We start from the raw sequence: 21,149 nt of genomic DNA, 5'->3' as shown, positions 1-21,149 counted from the left end.
CAAAGAGTCATTAGTTTTAGATTTAATTCATGAAAATGAAAGATTGGTAATAAAATATGAATACATTAAAGATTTATAAATGAAATAATTGTTTATGAAAGATTTAGTTATTAAAGAGCCATATTTGAAAGATTTGGTAAAGAAAGTATTAGGAGTTAAAGTCTTAATTGCTTAAGATTCATTATGAAAGAATCAGTGATTTATGATAAATATATCAAGGAGTCATCAAAGAAGAATTATGATTCTTTAATGAAAGATTCAGAGATTAAAGATTTTTTTAATCATAGTTTTATTAATGAAAGATTTGTTAATTTAAGATTTGGTCATGAAAGATTCAGTAATTAAAGGATGATAATAATCAGTGCACTCTGAGTCTGAGGAGTCAATTAGTCTTTATTTAAACATTTATAAAATTTACAGACACACATCTCCACCTCTTAATCTCTCCTCCAATCAGAGGAGGCGTTTGACAGCTGTGGGCGGGGTATGTAGTCACCAGTACCTGTGAACAAGCTCTCAGGTGTTTAAAGCCAATGTCTTTCCACCACCGTTAGCATGTTAGCTTGGTAACAGCATGAAGCTAACATTAGCAGACAGCTTCTTCTGATTGGCTGCCTGGAGCAAATGAAGCCCCGCCCCCAAAGTTTGGCCACACCCTTCTCCAAGGCAGTCATGCTCTCCCCCAAACTTCCTGTCAGACTCTCTGATCCACCTTGCGCAGCAGGAAGTGCTGTGATGTCACAGTGATGTCACTCTCATGACTTCATCTTTGGACTTTTTGGCGAGCGTATGCCTCCGCCCATAGCAGCGCCTTGGTGATGTCACTGCTGTTTCCAGTTCCCCTGGCAACCAGATCAGAGCCCCCAGCACTTCCCCCCAGATGATGACACACCGCCACCGCCCAATCAGAGGCCAGGAGGGAGGAGGAGTTCTGAGGAGAGAGGACAGCCAATCAGACTTGAAACAAGGCTCCGCCCCCTGTGACTCTCTGCATTATGGTGTGTTATGGTTACCTTAGGAACCTGACAGGCACACAGAACCTTCCCAGAATGCCTCTGGATGGCAAGCAGCATCACGTAACTGCCAGGTGTGGCAGCACTCAGCTGATTGACTGTCTTCATCAACACCTGACGGACACAGGTGAGGACAGGTGAGGACAGGTGGTGTCATCAGCCTGTTTGGGCTGTAATGGACAGCTGCTGCAGTGTAGAGTGAAAGGTATGGTTCCTCAGGTGCATTATGGGAAATGTATGCTACCCCTTCATCTCTCCTGTTACCTGTGTGTGTGTGTGTGTGTGTGTGTGTGTGTGTGTGTGTGTGTGTGTGTGTGTGTGAGAGAGAGTGTTAAATGATCTTACCGATGGTGAGTCCGTCTCTGCAGAATCGACCAGCAGCTCCTTTACGCCGTTCTTCTCCCGCAGAGCCTGAGCTTTCACTGCAGCCTGAGCAAAGCATCATGGGAAGTGTAGTCAAAAAAAAAAGTTTCCTCTCATAAGTTAATGGTTAACAAGCATGCGTGTGTGTGTGTGTGTGTGTGTGTACCTCCTTGGTCTCCAGCTTCCTGGTGCAGGTGTTGCTTGTCCTCTGCAGAGCTTTGAGACGAGCCTGCAGCTCCCTGCGCTGCCACTGAGGGATGGGAGTGTTGTCTACAGCCTGTCAGACAAAACTCAGGGTCACACTTCTCCAACAACCAGTCAAACAGAACTCAGGGTCAAGGATTTGGGTTAGGGCGGTGCATTATGGGTCGTGTACTTACATCAGACAGGATTCCGACCTCCTTGGCGAACCGCTGGGCGGAGTCAATGCTGGTGGGGGGGTGAGCTGACAGTCTGGCTGACAGGGAGTCCACTTCCTGAGCCAACACCTGACCCGCCTCTCGAGCCTGCAGGCAACAGAGAGGGACACAGCAGGTATTATCAACAGCCTGTCAGACACAGACCAGGTAAATCAGCCCACACTCACAGGCAGCAAACAGCTCCCATCTACCTACACTGACCGAGCTAAGCTAAGCTAAGCTACGCTAACCGTCTGATATGGAGACAAGCGAGACTGACCCTGGTGGCGTCCCGTCCGGTCACGGCGATGACTCGGCTGATTCCTTTGACCATCTGTTTCTCAGAGACAATCAGCAGGTCCTCGATGTCCCCGGTCTGCAGCAAGTGACTGGACACACACACACACACACACACACACACACACACAGACACACACACTTTAGTGCCAAGCTGAATGGCACCCCCTGTGGATTAAAATTAAAGTACACTAACACTTAAACATAAAACAATCAACAATCCTCTCCCTGAAGACTTCCTGTTGGGTTTCAAAATAAAAGTCCTTCAACTGAGCAGAGCGATGAGGGACAGAGGGGGCACAGTAAACAGGTGGACAGGTGAACAGGTGTGTCAAAGTCTCACGTTCCACAGCACAGCTCCACAGATGACTGCCTGTCTGTCTGATCCTCCAACAGCTCAGAGACAGGTAGACCCACAGACACCACCCTCACAGGGTCAGGATACACCTGAGACAGGTAGAGAGACAGTCAGTTAGGATACACCTGTGACAGGTAAAGACAGACAGACAGGTGGGGGTCTCACCTCGTCCACTGTCCTCAGCCCGTTGATGCTCTTGGCGGCCTGCAGGGGGACCTCTTGGCTGTGGACCACCTGATTGGCTGCGATGATGTCGCTGACACACCTGTCTACCTGCTGCAGCTGCTCCACACTCAGTGAACCCTGAGGACCAAAAGCACACTGCCGTTACATCATGTGACTTCCTGTCTCAGAGTAGTCTCAGGTGATGATGCGTTCACACCTTGACACTGAAGTCGAAGCGGAGCCGGTCAGCTGACACGTGAGAGCCTCTCTGATGGACCGACGGACCCAGAATCTGTCTGAGGGCGAAGTTCAGGATGTGGGTCGCCGTGTGTTTCACCATACAGGACACCCGGTGCACCTGAGAGAGGAGGGGCCATCACACCTGTCCTGAAAACCCCTCATCTGTCCTCTACTGCCCCCCTCAGGACACCCTGTGCACCACCTGAGTCTGTGCCTGTGTTTACCTGGTCCAGGTGTAGCAGGACCTGGTCCCCGGTCTTCAGGCTCTCTGCTGCAGTCACTTGATGGACCACGTACCCCCCGGCCAGGACCACGGCCTCCACTGGGTACAAGACATCCTGACAGAGGACACACACCTGGAGTCAGATTTCACCTTCACACACAACAGGTAAAACTTCCCATGATGCATTTCCCCTGTGAGTGATCAGTGTACCTGCAAGCCGTCCCGGGTGAAGAAGCCCTGGTCATGTGACTGCCCCCCCTGCTCTGAGTAGAAGCAGGTCTGGTCAAGGACGACGCCGCAGCGCTGACCTTCAGTGACCTCTGACACCAGAGTCTGACTGTCATACAGAGCCAGGACTGTAGCACGGCATGCTGGGAACTCTGGGAGAGGAGCAGAGGGATTACCTGTCTGCACGGAACTCTCAGGTGAGACAGGTTTATGAATAAGGTAGCTGCAGTTCCTCTGGTGGCCACTGGGTGCTGCTATGAGTTACTCTGTGTTGATGTCAGCGCCCCCTGTGGAAAATCTCTGCACATAAAGGTGTGTGTAAGGTGTGTGTTGAGGTGTGTGTTGAGGTGTGTGTTGACGGTTCGTACCGTATCGACCGTCCTTCAGGCTGTACTGATACTTGAGGCTGTCGTCGGTGTGAGGGACGCCAAGTCGCTGCAGCTCAGCTAAGCTGACCACGTCCAACGTCACCTGAGACTGAACACCTGACTGCTGATCAGACATCACCTGCAGACAGAGACACAGGTGTGTGATGACATCATCAGTTCACAGATACTTGATCTGAGCTTATCTGAACGATGCCTCACTGAACCTGGCTCAGCCCCTTCAAAATAAGAGCCCCAAACACTCCTCTGGCGGTCAGACTCAAACACAGTAACAGGCAGGTACAACAAACAGCATCATGGGAGTTGTAGTTCCACATGTAAACAGTGCTTCCTGACAGTGGTGTGCACAGTGCCCCTTGTGGCCAAATTTGTTCATAACTTGCACGCTGAAGTGCCCTCTTTGTAGTGCCATCTTTGGCGCTTAAATGTGCCTTAAAATGGCCTTGATAGAGGCAAAATGCACGCTTAAGTGCCCTAAGTGCAAAAACGCACAAAGAAGAGGCCTTTTTCGGAGCTATAGCGCCAGAAAAAGTGCCCTCTCTGGGGTCAAAACACCTGCAAAATTGTCTTCTTTAGAGCTAGAATGCACACTAGAGTGCCGTTTGAGCCTAAATGTGCCCTTTCTGGAGTCTAAACGTGCACCATAGTGCCCTCTTTAGAGCCTAAACACGTGCTAAAGTGCCTTTTTTGATTAGCATAGCACGCTAAACTGCCTTTTTGGGTGGGAAAAACACGCACTGTATGTGCCTTCAACTGCCTCCTGACGTAAAGTGCCCAGAGAAAGTGCCACCTTGTTGTACTCGGTCATCAGTCGGTCCAGCTCCTGACGATCCACCTGTACTCCTCTCTCCTCCAGCATCAGGTCCACCAGGTCCAGAGGAAAACCCAGGTCCCTGTGTAGAGACCAGGCCACCGAGGCTGATACACACACACACACACACACACACACACACACACACACACACACACACACACACACACACACACACACACACACACATTTCTGGATTTGGCCTAAACGTCTAAACTGATGATCTCATGTTGTTTTGGATGTCAGAGTTGAGGACTGACCAGGGAAGACGCCATGTTTGTAGTCCATTCTGTTGATAGTGCGGAGGATGAGCCTGCTGCCCTGCTGCAGAGACGACAGGAACTGGGCCTCGTTCTCGTTGATGATGTCCATGATCTGGAAGACAACAGCTGTCAATCGTTTCCTGATGACCCCAACTTTTCACCAGTGACTACAGAGAAGGAGTTAACCAAAGACCAGGATCACTGAGAGTCTAAAACCCAGCTGATCTAAACCCTGAGATAATCCATGGTCTGAGCACAGAGATGAAGTTCTGTCTGAATCTCTGTAACCTCAGACCTCCATGTTTGGCAGATTTCAAAACATCGAACAGGTTATAAAACAAGCCAGGGTAAATCTGAAACATGAAGAGGTGCGGTCTGAGCATGGAGCCCTGAGGGACGCCTTGTCTGACAGGTAAACATCACCTTCAGCTTCAAGCTACAGCAGAACACTCACCCTGTCTTCCTCCCTGAAGAGCTCCGGGTACACATCGCCCTGTAACACAGGAACACAACAACCAATCAGATCATCTGTCTAAAATCGACCAATCAGATCATCCGTCTCTTAAACAACCTTTCAACCAATCATCTGGTCAAGGGTCCTGATAATAATCAGAACAGTCTGTCTCCCTTCATTTCTTCTGTCAAACTGAGTGTTCATGTTTTCAGCTGACTGAGGTCTAGCTCAAGAGGATCATGGGAAATGTAGTTTACCAGCATGTGAGTAACAGTTGGGACCAGACTGGCCAGGGTTCCCTGAGGAGCCTGAAGAACCTCCGCACAAAACCGGACCGCTCGCCGCAGGATCCTTCTCAGAATCAACCTGGTTTCACACACACACACACACACACACACACACACACACACACACACACACACACACACACACACACACACAAACAAAATTAACAAAAAACAAAAAAGAATGCACTCCAAAAACACAACAAATAGAAACCACAGCCTGCTGACAGCTGATTGGTCAGGGGCTGCCTGCTGAAAGCTGATTGGTCAGTGACTCACTCTGCTCCCGACATGCCCGGGTGAACTCCGTCAGCGATGCAGACTGATAACGTTCGAATGTGGTCCGCCACCACACGGTACGCCATGTCCACTCTGTGCTTGTCCAGCGTGCCTGTCCGGCCTCCGTATGGCCCCGCCTTCGACCTCTGAGGACACATCACCATGACAACAGGAAGCTATGAGTCACTGGTCATCACACATGACTCATCACCTGAGGAACACCTGGGGTTCACCAGGGGTACCTGGGTTCAGGTGTACCTGGTGTATCTGGTGCATCAGCGGGGTGAACAGGTCAGTGTCGTAGTTGGACCTCTTCCCCTGCAGGACACTGACCAGACGCTCCAGACCCAGACCAGTATCAACACTGAGCTGAGGGAGGAGCCTGAGACTGAGGTCCAGCTCCCTGAAAAACACACACACACACACACACACACACACACACACACACACACACACACACACACACACACACACACACACACACACACAGGTGTAAAGGTAGGAATTGGTTCCAGTCTCTGCTGTGGGTCCAGGTTTTGGTCCAGGTGTGTGTATGTACCTATTGTACTGCATGAAGACCAGGTTCCAGATCTCAACCACATCCGGACTGTCCGCGTTCACCAGTCCGGATGCATCCCGCCCCCCCACATGGTCGTAGTGGATTTCAGTGCAGGGGCCACATGGGCCAGAGTCGCCCATCTCCCAGAAGTTCTCCTTAAGACCGAAGGGCAGGAGGCGATCAGGAGGGACCCTGAGGAGGAGCAGACCATCAGACCTGGACTACATTAGGACAGAAACAGATCTACTTTAGCTCAGATCCAGTCCAGCAGGAGAACCCACCCCAGGTCCAACCAGATCTGTCTGGTCTCCTCATCGGCAGGAAGTCCTGATCCAGAGTCCCCGCCAAAATAAGAGACGTACAGCCTGTCTGCAGGTATCCCATAATGCTCTGTGAGGAGGCTCCAGGCCATGCTGCACGCCTCCACCTACACACACACACACATAGTTACTTCCTGTGATGTCACACAGGTACAGCTGGCCCCTCCTCCCTCCTCACCTTGAAGTAGTCCCCGAAGGACCAGGTCCCGAGCATCTCGAAGAAGGTGTGGTGGTAAACGTCACGGCCCACGTCCTCCAGGTCGTTGTGTTTCCCACCTGCTCGCACACACTTCTGACTGTTCACCACACGGCGGTACGACGCCATCTCACTGCGAGGGTCCGCTGTGCCCAGGAGGATGGGCTTGAACTGGACCAGAACCATGATTGATACCAGTACACATCAGAGTTATTATCAACAATATCATTGTTATTATCATTTTAATTCTATAATAATAATAATAATAGTAATAATAATAATAATAATAATAATAATAATAATAATAATAATAATAATAATAATAATAATAAATATTATTATTATTATTATTATTATTTTTATTATTATCATTATAGAATCTAAATAATAATAATAATAATAATAATAATAATAATAATAATAATAATAATAATAATATGTGTGTTACTGAGGGTTTATTATCAGAGTCTCTGTGCCACTGACAGGTCAGACTATCAGGACTAAGACAGACCGGTGCGAGTCCCCATCCGGGTCCAAACTGACCTGATTCATGCCGGCGTTGACAAACAGCAGACTGGGGTCCCCTCGGGGCCGGACCGGGGAGGACGGGACCAGCAGGTGTCCGTGTTTGTCCCTGAAGAAGTCCAGGAAGAGGCTGCGGACCCGGGCGGCGGGCAGCTGCGGGGCTGAGCCGCTGACGGAGCGCTGTGAGCCGGCAGAGAACAGGCCCGGCTGCCCGCTGAGGGGCCGGAGCCTCCGGAGGATCAGTCTGATCATACAGAACCAGGGACAGAACCAGGACGTACCAGGACCATGTTGACCTCACCGGGATTGCAGGCTGCTATACTGCACATGCGCACTCTGACTTTCTTCTTCGTTTTGTTTATGTGACTGGCGGATGGTAACCAGCTTAAAGGTACATTACTGCCACCTACCGGATCAGAGTGGAGCAGCACAATGACAGAACATAGACAAATAAAAATACACAAATTCAACATAAAATTATAGATATGAATAATTAACCATGTAATTTTGGAGCTGGAATATTTAAGGTGTATTGTCTGGAATAGATCAGGTGACCATGAACTCCCCAGTGACCGTCCCAAAGTCGATTATTTTAAGTCAAATCAAAGTCCTGACACACCTTGAGGGGCCAAGACCCTCACTTTTGAGTGAATTTACAGACATGTTCAGGTCATTCTTCCTGGACATTTATGTCCTAAAGTCTAAAGAAATGACGGTGGGTTTCAGGAAAACTCTCTCCGTCATTTCCCCTGTTGTTATTGACAACCAGGCTGTTGATATGGTGCACCTCAACAAGCACCTGAGGACTATCAGTGATGACAAGCTCAGCTCTGTATGTTTTAAATAAGTCTATGTAAATAATGATGATGAAAATAATAATAACAATGATAATAATTAGAATAACAATAATAATAATAATACTAATAATAATAATATTAATAATAAATAAATAAATAAAAGTCTTCTGACACCTGATCACACCTGAGAAACAGATTAAAATTTATAACCTGTTTATATACAGAGGGACTCAGAAAAACCTGTTTATACAGGTGTCTTTATACCCTTTAATTTGACAGGTAAAACACCTGAGGATGCACACAGAGAAAGTGACATCAGAGTGTTTAAGTGAAGGTCTCTCATTTCTTAAAAAAAAATAAAAATAAAAAATAAAAAATAATTAAAAAAAAAAAAAGTTTGATGAAGTTGTAACTGTATTTTCCTGACCGCAGAGGAGTCCCTGAACGTGTCCGGCCGCGCGCCGATCAGCAGTGATTAAACTCACCTGTGTGTCTGTCTGCGGCGGCGCGTGCAGTCTGCAGCAGCGTGTGTTCGGTGGATGTGTCCGTTATTTTCCGGCTCCGGGATGCAGAAGAGTCTGAAGAAGTACTTCGTCAACATGGACGAGTACCTGAGCAGTCTGGGGCTCTACAGGAAGATGGTGGCCCGGGACGCGTCCAGCCTGTTCCGGGCCGTGTCCGAGCACGTGAGCTAACAGCTGGGGAGGGGGGAGGCTAACGGCCGGGGCGGGGAGGCGGCGGCTGTGCAGTACAGTAGAGTGAGGCGGGTCTGTCGGGGTCACCCTCTGAGGCCTCTTTAAGAAAGTCTCAGTATCAGATAATCCAGATTCAGCCTGACCCCCCTGACCTGCAGGACTCACCTGTTCACAGGTTAAAGTGGGTTTACCAGCTGTTTGGGGTCCGAGGTTTGATAATCCAGGATCAGGAGTGGAGAAAGTTGAAGTAAATCTGGACCATACTGACATGATCCGGATCAGACCTCATAGATCCCCTGATCAGGATCAGTATTAATTTAGACTTTGTCCTAGATTAGAGTTCTTATTTAATCCAGACTCATTGAAAACACAACAGGTGTGACCTCAGGCTGGTTAGCTAGTCGAGCTTGTGATGTGAACCTTAACAAATGTGTGTGTGTGTGTGTGTGTGTGTGTGTGTGTGTGTGTGTGTGTGTGTGTGTGTGTGTGTGTGTGTAGCTGTATTACTCTCAGAACTACCATCAGAGGATCCGTCAGAACTGTGCAAACTTCATGAGAGCCAACAGAAGCAACTTTGAACCTGTGAGTAACTCACTCATTAACTCATTGACTCAGTAACTCTCTGCTTGACTAACACAGAAACTCTCTCATTAACAAACGTATTGACTAACTCACTAACTCACTTGGTAACTAACTCATAGAGAAACTCATTGACTGGTCCATAAACTAACTCAGTAACTCACTCAGGAAGTAACATAGTACCTAACTTGTTATTTAACTCAGTAATTAGATCTGCAACTGACTTATTACTTAGTCAGTCACTCACTCCTAGGGATGGGTACCTTTCACATTTGAACGATATGGTACCAATGCCTGGTACCTGGCAATTGGTATCAGTACTCAAAAGTACCAATTTTTGGTACTTTTGTGTGTTTATGTGGTAAAAAATACCAATTTGTTTAATAATGAACTGTGAATTCTTTTCATGTTAACATATTTATTAGGGATAGACTGTTTATCCGGGCTGATATTTGGCTTTTTGGAGCATATCGGCATCAGCCTTTTTTACTAATCCGACGGCCGATAAGAATCAAATTTAAAACTGTGTTGATGTGGCTCTCATGCAGCCGCTGTCTGCACTACTCAGTCCCCAGCACTGTCCCACCCACAGATCTGATTGGTTACAAGCAGAGCCATGGCTTGGGTAACAGCCAATCAGCAGTTCAATTATTACAGTTATTGCTGTTGCATTGAAATTTTGGAAAACCTTATTTACTGTAGAAAACTTTAGCTATTTATGCTGCTGAGCCTGGGAGCTGTTTAATAAACATATGCTTGAAGGCATTTGAACGCAGTTAAGTGTTGGAGTTTGTATTATTCAAAATTTTCACACCAATATTTTCACTTTGACTGCAAATTAATATAGGCTTCAAACATCTGATATTGGCCTCCTTGATTATAAATAATCAGTATCCATATCTGCCCCAAAAAATCCATAAAGATCTATCTCTAATATTTATTCTTCAATATATAACCTTGGAATGCTGTGTTCATGTTCAGCATGAAAAATCTCCTACTCTTCCACTCCCACTCCAGTCACAAAGATGCATTTAGGTACCTAAACATGGTACCTTTTGATTTTATGTGAATTGGTTCCTGGTACTTTTGACAGAATTTGGTCGGTACCTAAAAAAGTACTTAATAAAACTTAGTCATTTATTCATCAACTTACTCATTAACTAACGCAATAACTCACAAAGTTACCAACTCAGTACCTTACCTATGGAGTAACTCAGTAACTAAATCATTGACTCACTCAGTAACTAACTCAGTAACTACATTAACATGCAGTCTGTAACGCGGTTGCGCATGGCTCGTTTTCTAGATTTTAAGGACCTGGAAATCCCCCCTGGTTCCTCCTTCTCTAACCTGAGTATTTGCTCAAGTATTTGCCGATCAGGATATCCCCATCCAGAGGAACATTAATCTGTGCATGTTCTGTTCACAAGGAATCTTGGTCTTTTGAGTACAGGAAGTCCGCCGTGCTGCTGCTGTTGCTATGGATACAGTAAGAAGCAGAAGTGGAAGTGATGCGTGTTGATGATCTCTGTGCGTCGGGATGTTCTTGTTGCGTCACTGTTTTGATCAGGATACCATGTAAACAGGGTTTTCTCACGCATGTAAACAGGTTATTCCCAGTGTTCCAGAAACCAGATTATTGACTTTAACCCCAACGTTGACGGCTTGGAAACGTAGTCAGTCACTAACTCAGTTACTCACCCAGTAACGAACTCATTTACTAACTCAGTCATTTGCTCTGTGTCAGTTTGTTGAAGGTTCCTTTGAGAAGTACCTGGAGCGCCTTGAAGACCCAAAGGTGAGCTGTCATGACCTTTGACCCCTTAGCCCTCCAATAGGCTGAGCTTTGAGTTGCCTGTGGACAAGTGAAACGGTGTGAAATGTGTGTGTGTGTGTGTGTGCGCTCACGCTTGTGTGTCTTTTCTTACCTTGTTTCAGGAGACAGTGGGTCAAGTTGAAATCAAGGCTCTGTCTCAGCTGTACAGGTGAGACACACCTGCTCAGACAGGAAAAGCTAAACTCTGAGGTGTCAGGTGACTTTTTCAGTTAGCGAGCTCAAAAACTCTGTGTGTTTGCGTGCGTGTGTGTGTGTGTGTGTGTGTGTGTGTGTGTGTGTGTGTGTGTGTGTGTGTGTGTGTGTGTCTCTAGACGCTGTTTCCTGATTTATCGTTACCCTGGAAAACCAGCCACGGTGATCTCAGAGGACGACTTTGTGGACAAGGTGTGTGTTCACACTATCACACTCACAAACACACACACACACACCTGGTGGACCCTTGTTTCAGATCAACAGGTGTTCAGGTGTGTTTGTGCTGATGTGACAATCACTGAACCCTGTACATATGAGTTTGTCTTAAAGGGACAAAGGGAAGAATCTGAATATTTGCTGAGTCAGACTGAAAGGCTCTGCTTGTGAAGTGACGGTGGCCTGTCAGGACAAAAAGCTACTGTACTTCACACAGTGGGATTAAAAAATGATGGGTCTTGTGTGTCCTCCTCCTCTGTTGCCTAGGTAACGTTGTGTTGTTCCATCAATGGAAACTATGACATCGTTTACTCCAGGAGTTACCCCGCCTCCGCCGCCATCTGTCAGTGTGAGTACTGGTCACTGATTGGTTGATCCCAGTGAGGGATGAATTTAAAGGAACAGTACTAAATACTCTTGTGTGCGTGTGTGTGTATGTGTGTGTGTGTGTGTGTGTGTGTGTGTGTGTGTGTGTGTGTGTGTGTGTGTGTGTGTGTAGCTCTGCTGTACGAGCTCCTCTACTCTCGGGTGTTTGGGTTGGGGCTGGAGGAGGTAGAGCTTTGTTCGGCCATTGAGGCCCTCAGGGTCGGGGGTCGTCGCTATAGAAACAGCCCTTCAGTCTGCAGCGATGTGGACATCGGCTACGACCAACCTGAGGACCGGGGTCACAGGTACACACACTCACACACACACTTATTAAAAACTGGTCCAAGCCTCTGAATAAGACTCTGGTTCTGAGGTGATTTAAACCTTTTTCTAATGATGACATCACTTCCTGTGGTCAGCTGTTAGACTTCATGCACAGGTGTTACATCCCACCTTACCCACACAGGTGTGTTTGCTGTTTCTCTCACAGGGAGGAGTCAGATGTGGGCGGAGCTTCAGAGGACAAACTGCAAACTGTGACAGACGAGACAAAGGTGAGACCTCACCTGTTCAACAAAACCAGCTCAGTGTCAGGTTACATCAGAGGCTCACCTGTAGTTTAACCCACCTTCACCTGTTTCTAACTGTTTGTTCTCCATCACCTCTATCCTCTCTCTAAATCATAACAATCCTCCTCTGTGATTGGTCAGTCCTCTGCAGAAGTCCCGCCCCCTTCCAGACTGTCTCTTCCATATAAGGTGATGAAGTCTTTAGACTGGGAGGTGTACAGGAACGTGGAGTTTGACGTGTGGCAGGACACCTGTAAAGGTAACACACACACACACACACACACACACACCTGAAAACCCAGCAGGTGTCAGCTGTTTCCTGTCTGAGATCTGACCACAGGAGCACGATGTCCCCAGACACCTGAGTCTGATCATCATTTATCACTGTTAACATCACCTGGATGATCAGGAGCAAACAGGATGTTACTCACCTGTGTGTGTGTGTGTGTGTGTGTGTGTGTGTGTGTGTGTGTGTGTGTGTGTGTGTGTGTGTGTGTGTGTGTGTGTGTGTGTGTGTGTGTGTGTGTGTGTGTGTGTGTGTGTGTGTGACAGAGATGCAGAAGACAGACTACATGGTGTTTGCAGGAAGGCAGTACTTCCTGGGAGACAAATGTCAGGTAACAAAAAACTTCACAACACCGATGGTATGGAATAAAACAATCACAGACTGCAGGTCAAAGGTCAAAGGTCAGGGTCAGGTGTTAGAGACAGAGAGGACTTCAGATTTACGTCTTTCTCAGGTTCGTCTGGAGCCAAAAGGAAAATACTTCAACGCCTTCATCCAGGAAGTAGGGACACACTCCTCAGCTGTGACCGTCTTCATCGAGGAGCTGGGAGAGAAGTAATACACACACACACACACACACTCTCCTTGAATATGATTGTAGTCCTCAGGTGTTTGTCCTCAGGTGCAGGAAAAAAATGATCTTTGTGTGTCCCTCTCAGACACCTTGTCCCTCTGACGGACCTGAAACCAGTGAATCCAGTCCCAGCCTGGAACATCGCTACCCCGTCCAGGAAAGGAGACATCGGTCAGTCACACCTGTCCACAGCCCTGCGTGTCCCCTGTGTCATTGTCCTCAGTGTAATTTGTGTCCTGTGTCCTCCTAGTTCTTAGTATCCTCAATGTCCTTCTGTCTGTCTGCCTGTCTCCCTCTCTCAGACTGTGACTCCCGTGGTCAGCGTCATCAGCGCCATCGTTATTTCAGGAAGTCTCGCGGCAGCGGGGGGGTGAAGGGGGCAGAGCTTTTGATGGCCCCCCCTTCATCATATGGAGGCCCCGCCCCCTCTCCTCTGCCGCCTCGTTTCCAGCCCACAGGCCACCCTCGACCTCCCCCTCCCCCATCCCCAGGAGCCATGACCTATGACCCCTACGCCCCACCTCACCACCACCACCACCACCACCACCACCCTCCACCCAGACCTCCACGATACGGATCCTCTAGGTGAGGCTGAACACCTGACACACACACTGCTGAAAAACTGCTGCACAGACCAGTACCTGAGCTACCTGGACTAATGACCATTTCCTTTCACACGCTTTCACAACTGATGTGTTTGTGTGTGTGTGTCTGTGTGTGTGTGTTCATGTGTGTGCATTTACCTGAAAAATGGATTCTGGTCAGAAGCTCTGCCCGCTTCCTGAACCGTCACCTGATTGGTCCACAGCTGACGTATTTCCACCCTGGGAGACGATATTACCATGACTATGAGAACTACGCCTTCAGATCCCGGTAAACACGACAGGAACATCATACAACACCTGTCCACCATACAGCATCACCTGTACACCGTACATGACCTGTTCACCCTACATCACCACCTGTTCACCATACAACACCTGTCCACCATACAACATCACCTGTACATTAAACCACCTGTTCACCCTACATCACCACCCGTTCACTGTACATCATCACCGGTTCACCATACAACACCTGTCCATCATACAACATAACCTGTCAACCATACATCATTGCCTGTCCACCATACAACATCACTTTTTCACCATACATCATCACCTGTTCACCATACATCATCACTTGTTCACCATACATCATCACTTGTTCACCATACATCATCACCTGTTCACCATACATCATCTGTTTAGTATACATCATCTGTTCGCTATACATTACCTGCTCACCATGCATCACCTGCTCGCCATGCATCACCTGCTCACCATGCATCACCTGTTCACCATGCATCACCTGTTCACCATACACCACCTGTCGAGCTGTCAACATCTGTTTACCATACGTCACCTGTTCACCATACATCACCATCTGTTCACCATACATCATCACCTGTTTACCACACATCACCTGTCCACCAAACATCATCACCTGTCCACCATACATTATCACCTGTCCACCATACTTCACATGTTCCCCATCCATCACCTGTCAACCATACATTACCTGTCAACCATAAATCATCACCTATTCACCATACATCACCTGTTCATCATACAACATCACCTGTTCACCAAACATCATCTGTTTACTATACATCACCTGTTCACATGCATCACCTGTTCACATGCATCACCTGTCCTTATACATCACCTGCTCACTATGCACATCTGTTCACCATACATCACCTGTCCTCATACGTCACCTGCTCACCATGCATCACCTGTTCACCATACACCACCTGTTGAGCTGTCATGATCTCTTTACCATACATCACCTGTTTACCATACATCACTTGTCCACCATACATCACATGTTCTGGATACATCAGGTGTTCATCATACATCACCTGTTCACCATACATCACCTGTCAATCATACATCACCTGTCAACCAGACATCATCACCTGTCCATCTTACATCATCACCTGTCTACCATACATCATCTGTCCACAATAATCACCTGTCCACCTACATCATCACCTGTCCACCATACTTCACATGTTCCCCATACATCACCACCTTCATGCCAGACTCTCTTATTGTCCCGCCTCCAGGCGTAGCCGCCGGCAGCTGTCCACTCTCAGTAAAGACTGTCAGTTTGGATTCTCTGCTGAGGGGACTGAGGAGTCCTCAGACCTAGACCCAGCTCTGGGGTACTACCAGCTTGATGAGGACGGAGAGGCTGTGTTTCCTCCGCTGACGGTAAGGATCAGAGTTTCCTACAGTGAAACTATCAGTGACCTGTAGTTTAGCTCAGGTTTAGCTCAGTGCCCCCCTGAAGACCTGGGCCCCTTGGGTGTGGACTTAATGCAGGAGACTGTAAGTCTCTGACTCCTGGACTCAGTTCAGTGGAGACTACTTCAGACTCCCAGGACTAGACCAGTAAATGGATGTGTACTTCTGTCCTATAGGGCCCGTCTGTGCCTCCACCCCCCTCCATGGGAGCCCCGCCCCCTCCCTCTGGCTCCTCCTACAGAGTCCAGAGAGGGTCAGGACCCCTGTCTCCTGCACCTCCCCCTGGAAACACTCCTGTCTGCTCATCGGAGGAGGAGCAGGAGGACACCAGCACAGTGGAGGACCAGGGTGAGGACACAGGAAGTAAAGACTTTTCAGAATAAAATTCCCATATGCACTGGGAACACCAGGTGGCGCTCATCTTACCTGCTCAGACAGGAGCACACATAAAAGGTTACATACACACTGTTATTTTCACACTATATTCACTGAAACACCTCCTGATGTGTGTGTGTGTGTGTGTGTGTGTGTGTGTGAGTGATTCCAGCAGAGTACACAGAGGAGTATGTCTACATCCCTCAGGGTGAGTCTTGCACATACACACAGGCTAACACTCACACACAGGCTAACACTCACACACAGGCTAACACTCACACACAGGCTAATATACCACTAACTCAATTTGTTTGTTGCAGATCAGGGCTACCAGACCTCAGGTGTTTACACTGCTGCTGAGCCCTCCTCTAACCAGGTAACACACCTGAGCTCTCACCTGCCAGGTGGCCTTGAGGCTCTGATCTGACACAGGTTTTTCATTTTTGACCTCTGATTACTTCTCTTATTGTGAAAGGATGAACAGGAAGGAGGAGCAGCTGAATCCCCGCAGAGACCAGAGATGACCTACAGCTACACTCAGCAGGTAGGTAACCCATGGCAACAGGGAGGAGGATGAGCCCCGGCCAGGTGATGAGTGTCAGGTGTGTGTCCGTTTCAGGTGGTGAAGCCGTTACCTGTGATTTGCTCCTCCCCTTCATCTGGCTCCTCCTCCCCCTCTTCTCCATCATCACATGCACCTGCTGCTCACCTTCCTGCAGCTGCACATACACAGGCACGCCCAGGTACACACACACACACACACTCATGCACACACACACTCATGCGCCCACACTCCTACTAAGAAGTTAATAAACCTGTAACACTGTGTTTCTGCTGCTAGTTGCCATGGCGATACCAGCCTCTCCCTGGTTGGTCAATGAGCTTGGTGAGCCTCTCTGTAGCAACGTGGCCCCGCCCCCTTACTCCTACGACCCTAACGGCAGCGATTTACCCCGAGGTCAGAGGTCAAACAATGTAAAATCTTCACACCTCTTCCTGCTGCAACTTCCTGTTTATATCTCATGTGTGTGTGTGTGTGTGTGTGTTTTCAGACTGCAGAGTCCTCCAGTACTACTTTAACCTGGGGGTCCAGGTGAGAGCCTCTGTATTTGGCAGCAGGTGTAACTGAACCTCAGGTCTGACCTGTGACAGGTGTTCTGACCTCTGACCTTGTCCACAGTGGTATCATCAGAGCAGTTGGCAGCAGCAGGTGTACCCCTCTACCTCACCTGAGGCCCCCTACGTTTACCAGCACTACACCCCGTACCTGAACCAGGACCCACCCCTCCACAGTAAGAAGGGTCTCTGATTGGCTGTTGAGTGATGGACAGGAGAGATTAACCTGGATCACATGACACATGAACAAACAGCTCTGCCTGCTGTGACTGTGAGATGGTCATTAACGGGTTAATTAGAGGGATTGAGAGTGAGGACAGGTAGAGCTGCTGGGGAGTGAATGAGTGAGTCTACCTGTGGGAGAGTGAGAGCCTGCAGCTCCTGATACACCTTCTGATACCTCTGTGTCCTGGTCCTGATTGTGGTCTTGTACCCTCCAGCTGCCCCACCTACATATCCAGAAGCATCAAGAGGACCCAATCAGCCCCCCTCCTCCTACCCAGAATCCTCCAGGGATACACAGACAGAAGGTCTCTGAGCTCACCTGCTCATACCTGTTAACTTTGTGCTCATCCTTATACCTGACCTCACCTTTTCACCTGTTCACTCTAAGCTCACCTTTACACCTGAGCTCACCTTTTTACCTGTTCACTTGATGCTCACCTTTACACCCGAGCTCACCTTTTCACCTGTTCCCTTTGTGCACACCTTGTGACCTGTTTACTCTGAGCTCACCTTTACACCTGATCACTTAGTGCACACCTTTTGACCTGTTAACCCTGAGCTCACCTTTACACCTGTTCCCTTTGAGCCCACATTTACACCTGAGCTCACCTTTACACCTGTCCACTTGGTGCTCACATTTAACCCTAAGCTTACCTTTACACCTATACTCACTTTAACACCTGTTCACTTTAAGTCTACCTTTACACCTGTTCTCTTAGAGTTTACAATTACACCTGTTCTCTCGGAATTTACCTTTACACCTGTTCTCTCTGAATTTACCTTTACACCTGTTCGCTTTGAATCTAGCTTTACACCTGTTCTCGTTGAGTTTACCTTCACACCTGTTTACCTTTAGTTCACCTTTGTTGTAGAGTATTGTAGAGTAAAGTGTAAGTTAATGAGTTCCTGTTTGGTTCGTTTTCCCTGTCTCTGTGTAGGCTCCGCCCCCTCAGTGGAAGGCTCCTCCCCCATTAGCTCCAAGCCTCCAGGCTCCGCCTCCTCTCCGGCCCTCATGTATTCGGATCAAACACCCCTCCCTCCTCACCCCCTCTTACACCTGCCATATGAGGCTCCACCTCCAGCTACCTACCTGTCCTCAGCCCCTCCTCCACCTGCTCCCCCACCTCATCCTGTTCACCTCTCCCACCACTCCTCCTTCCACCCCTGCATCTCCTCCTCTACCCACTGGGGGGCACTGCAGGGTGGAGGACACCCATCAAGAGGCTACTGCCCTGCTAACAACCCTGCTCTTGTTGTCAGCTACATACAAGCTCCGCCCCCCCACCACACCGCCACGCACTACATCCCCCCAAATGTCTAACACACACACACACACACACACACACACATTGAGGTGGAACCTTTAAAAAGTGCTGAAACTAGAAAAGAGTACAATATGCTAACAGGATATTAGCATGTTGCTACTTTTCCAAAACATAACTTATTCAAGAAAAACAACAAGTCTGCCTCTGAGTCAATTCCTGTTCATTATGCGTGCCTTTGCGTCACTTCCTGTTTACAATTTCTGCCTTTATGTCACTTCCTGTTTACAGTGTTGAGTCACGGTGTTTCTTGAAGTCACACTTAGAGCACCACCTGCTGCTTGTTCCAGTAACAGGTGTAGAAGTCAACAGATGATGTTGATATATTTCTGTTTAGAGCATGAGCCAGCCAATCAGAAAGAGGGGGCGTGGCCAGTCCCTGTTTGTTATTAGGGGACATTTTTGTGTTAACGACCTGTTCGCACCAGTTAGTTTGTTTTCTGTTTTGTCATGGAGTTAAAAAATAAAGTTTGTGTCACCAGCAGGGAAGAGTCCTGTTATTCATTGCACCTGCACACACCTGAAGTTCACCTGTACACACCTGATTCTGACTAATTCCAAGATGGATGCACAGAAACTTACAAAAATAAACTTTTATTAAAAAAAACAACATCAGGTGTACAAACACATACTGAAATGTTTACAGGTGGGTTACCTGTGCGTCTGCATTTCTACATGAGCACACCTGAGAACAGTCAGTGTGTGTAAATGTGTGTGTGGGTCATGGTATCAGCTCTGCAGGGATCTCCACAGTCCAGAGGTCTCGGTCTCCTCGGGTGCTCAGAGGCTCCTTCAGCCAGCGAGGGTTGGACAGGTGAGTCAGGTGTTTCTCCTGAAGACCAATCAGAACAGCTGATTGCTCCAGTTGCCAAAGCTCCTCCCCCTTCAGGGAAACAGGGCACAGCCAGGTCCTTCCCACATCCACCAATCCTGGGAGAGATTAACAGAGGTGATGTCCTCAGGTATGCTTCCTGAACTCTAGCACCTGAGTGTGACTCACCTGCTACCACACCACGGCCAAACCTCTCCCCGGACTCCAGGAGCGCTTGGATCTGACCGGAGTTCATCCCCATGGGGCCACTCAGCACAGCTCTCCACTCCTCGCCCTCCCAGTCCCGCCGTGCGATGTGGACTCCCAGAGTCTGGTTCTCCAGTGGTGCCAGCAGGGGGCGCCAGCGGCTCTCCACAGTCTTCACCCCGTCCAAAACCAAACCAGCGTAAGGCTGCCGGAAGGACAGACAGCTCACCTGAAGTGACATGTCTGCATCACAGACACACCTGAAACACCTGAAACCAAGACAAACCGAACAGAACCGCTTGGTGGAAACCGGGTAAATGTTTATTATGTTTATATTTTACTTTATTTTGCTAAGAAACATTACCACTAACAGTGTCAACTGCTCAAAAAGCAAACAGCTCTTAAAGTTTATTAGCGTCTCTAATAATTTGATAACACACGCCCTGTTCACGATCCTGTTTGGTCCTCACAGGCTCTCGTGGCTCAGTGATATGATGTTTCATTAACCAATGGGCTCGCTCTGGTATCTGGACGATAGATGTCGCTAAAACTCCAATTTCTACACACTGCGACTTTAAACAGAGTAAAAGAGGTAAAGATATTATCGTAAAACAACAAGGTCTGTCTGTAGAAGCAGAAACCTAAGTTCCTCCTTATGTACAACCCCGGTCCGTGTGAATAAATCCAACATCGAGTCTTTTTTTCTGAGTTGAACAAAGAGTTAAAATCACCAGATTTATGAACGGGGTTCGGTTCAGTCTAAACTGGATCAATCTGACTCTGTGTGTGTCACCCTCGGTGTGTGTCCTCTGTCAATCACCATTTAAATCAGAGTTTTAAGTCAAACCTTCTGGACGCTGCCGCTGGAGTCGATTAAACACTGACTTCCGGTCTGATTTCTTCTTCTACGATGTATGTATGTGTGTAGACGCTTAAGCGCCCTCTGCAGGCTGGGCGGGTTACATGGCTCTGCAGTGAGGTCATTTTTATGAATCGAGGGCCTCTTTGGTTCTATATAATAATAATAATAATAATGATAATAATAATAATAATAATAATAATAATAATAATAATAACAATAATAATAAAAAAAATAATAATAAAAATAATAAATTATTATTATTATTATTAATAATAATAATAATAATAATAATAATAATAATAATAATAATAATAATAATGATAATAATGATAATAGCCTAATTTATAATATAAACAAAAGACTTTTATTTATAAAAAGATTATTAACTTTTATCTTAGAGTGTTACATATTTTAAACTCTAAACAAAAGTTTTTTTTTTTTTATCAGAGGATTTGACTCAGCAGATC

At 47.5% G+C, this 21,149-nt stretch overlaps 3 protein-coding genes and 1 long non-coding RNA gene across 8 annotated transcripts; 1 reads left to right on the top strand and 3 right to left on the bottom strand.

Annotated features, from left to right (window-relative positions):
- Nucleotides 1-381: 381 nt before the first annotated feature.
- On the bottom strand, nt 382-8,864 carry aars2 (alanyl-tRNA synthetase 2, mitochondrial (putative)). Its single transcript, XM_074685059.1, has 23 exons — nt 8,645-8,864; nt 7,381-7,768; nt 6,820-7,008; nt 6,603-6,748; nt 6,322-6,513; nt 6,021-6,165; nt 5,763-5,908; nt 5,457-5,565; nt 5,200-5,238; nt 4,743-4,857; nt 4,462-4,589; nt 3,654-3,792; nt 3,268-3,437; nt 3,059-3,172; nt 2,812-2,952; nt 2,595-2,732; nt 2,415-2,518; nt 2,055-2,163; nt 1,757-1,882; nt 1,543-1,653; nt 1,359-1,442; nt 1,014-1,127; nt 382-931 (listed from the first exon to the last, which is right to left on the bottom strand). The coding sequence occupies exons 2-23, from the start codon at nt 7,612-7,614 to the stop codon at nt 764-766; spliced, it is 2,961 nt and encodes a 986-aa protein (XP_074541160.1). The 5' UTR covers nt 7,615-7,768; nt 8,645-8,864; the 3' UTR covers nt 382-763.
- Nucleotides 8,726-19,282, top strand: alg13 (ALG13 UDP-N-acetylglucosaminyltransferase subunit). 3 transcript variants are annotated; one of them, XM_074685082.1, is made up of 25 exons: nt 8,726-8,845; nt 9,353-9,436; nt 11,181-11,231; nt 11,372-11,418; nt 11,582-11,654; nt 11,946-12,027; nt 12,178-12,349; nt 12,535-12,598; nt 12,755-12,872; nt 13,166-13,230; nt 13,354-13,454; nt 13,559-13,644; nt 13,776-14,058; nt 14,242-14,346; nt 15,584-15,731; nt 15,941-16,112; nt 16,312-16,347; nt 16,460-16,515; nt 16,615-16,683; nt 16,759-16,882; nt 16,981-17,097; nt 17,192-17,232; nt 17,320-17,431; nt 17,696-17,785; nt 18,419-19,282. In XM_074685082.1, exons 1-25 carry the CDS (start codon nt 8,726-8,728, stop codon nt 18,799-18,801), a joined length of 2,799 nt encoding a protein of 932 aa, XP_074541183.1. In that variant the 3' UTR covers nt 18,802-19,282. The 3 variants fall into 3 exon arrangements, with proteins under 3 accessions (XP_074541183.1, XP_074541191.1, XP_074541174.1); XM_074685090.1 differs by having other exon boundaries at nt 14,239-14,346; nt 16,315-16,347; XM_074685073.1 differs by having other exon boundaries at nt 14,239-14,346.
- On the bottom strand, nt 17,794-18,206 carry LOC141801839 (uncharacterized). The gene is made up of 3 exons (XR_012599439.1): nt 18,018-18,206; nt 17,937-17,963; nt 17,794-17,891 (listed from the first exon to the last, which is right to left on the bottom strand). It is a non-coding gene; the product is annotated as an uncharacterized LOC141801839 (long non-coding RNA).
- Nucleotides 19,283-19,400: 118 nt separating the features above from the next.
- Nucleotides 19,401-20,745, bottom strand: LOC141801820 (protein EOLA1). 3 transcript variants are annotated; one of them, XM_074685115.1, is made up of 3 exons: nt 20,668-20,745; nt 19,803-20,089; nt 19,401-19,732 (listed from the first exon to the last, which is right to left on the bottom strand). In XM_074685115.1, the coding sequence occupies exons 2-3, from the start codon at nt 20,059-20,061 to the stop codon at nt 19,524-19,526; spliced, it is 468 nt and encodes a 155-aa protein (XP_074541216.1). In that variant the 5' UTR covers nt 20,062-20,089; nt 20,668-20,745; the 3' UTR covers nt 19,401-19,523. The 3 variants fall into 3 exon arrangements, with proteins under 3 accessions (XP_074541216.1, XP_074541232.1, XP_074541224.1); XM_074685131.1 differs by having other exon boundaries at nt 20,641-20,703; XM_074685123.1 differs by lacking the exon at nt 20,668-20,745 and adding an exon at nt 20,552-20,647.
- Nucleotides 20,746-21,149: the final 404 nt, after the last annotated feature.

The sequence above is a fragment of the Halichoeres trimaculatus genome, unplaced genomic scaffold (assembly GCF_033239565.1).
Source record: "Halichoeres trimaculatus isolate MK-OKI-2021-1 unplaced genomic scaffold, fHalTri1.1 fHalTri1_scaffold_2, whole genome shotgun sequence".
Classification (NCBI taxonomy): domain Eukaryota; kingdom Metazoa; phylum Chordata; class Actinopteri; order Labriformes; family Labridae; genus Halichoeres; species Halichoeres trimaculatus.
This window is presented reverse-complemented; position numbering and strand designations above follow the sequence as displayed.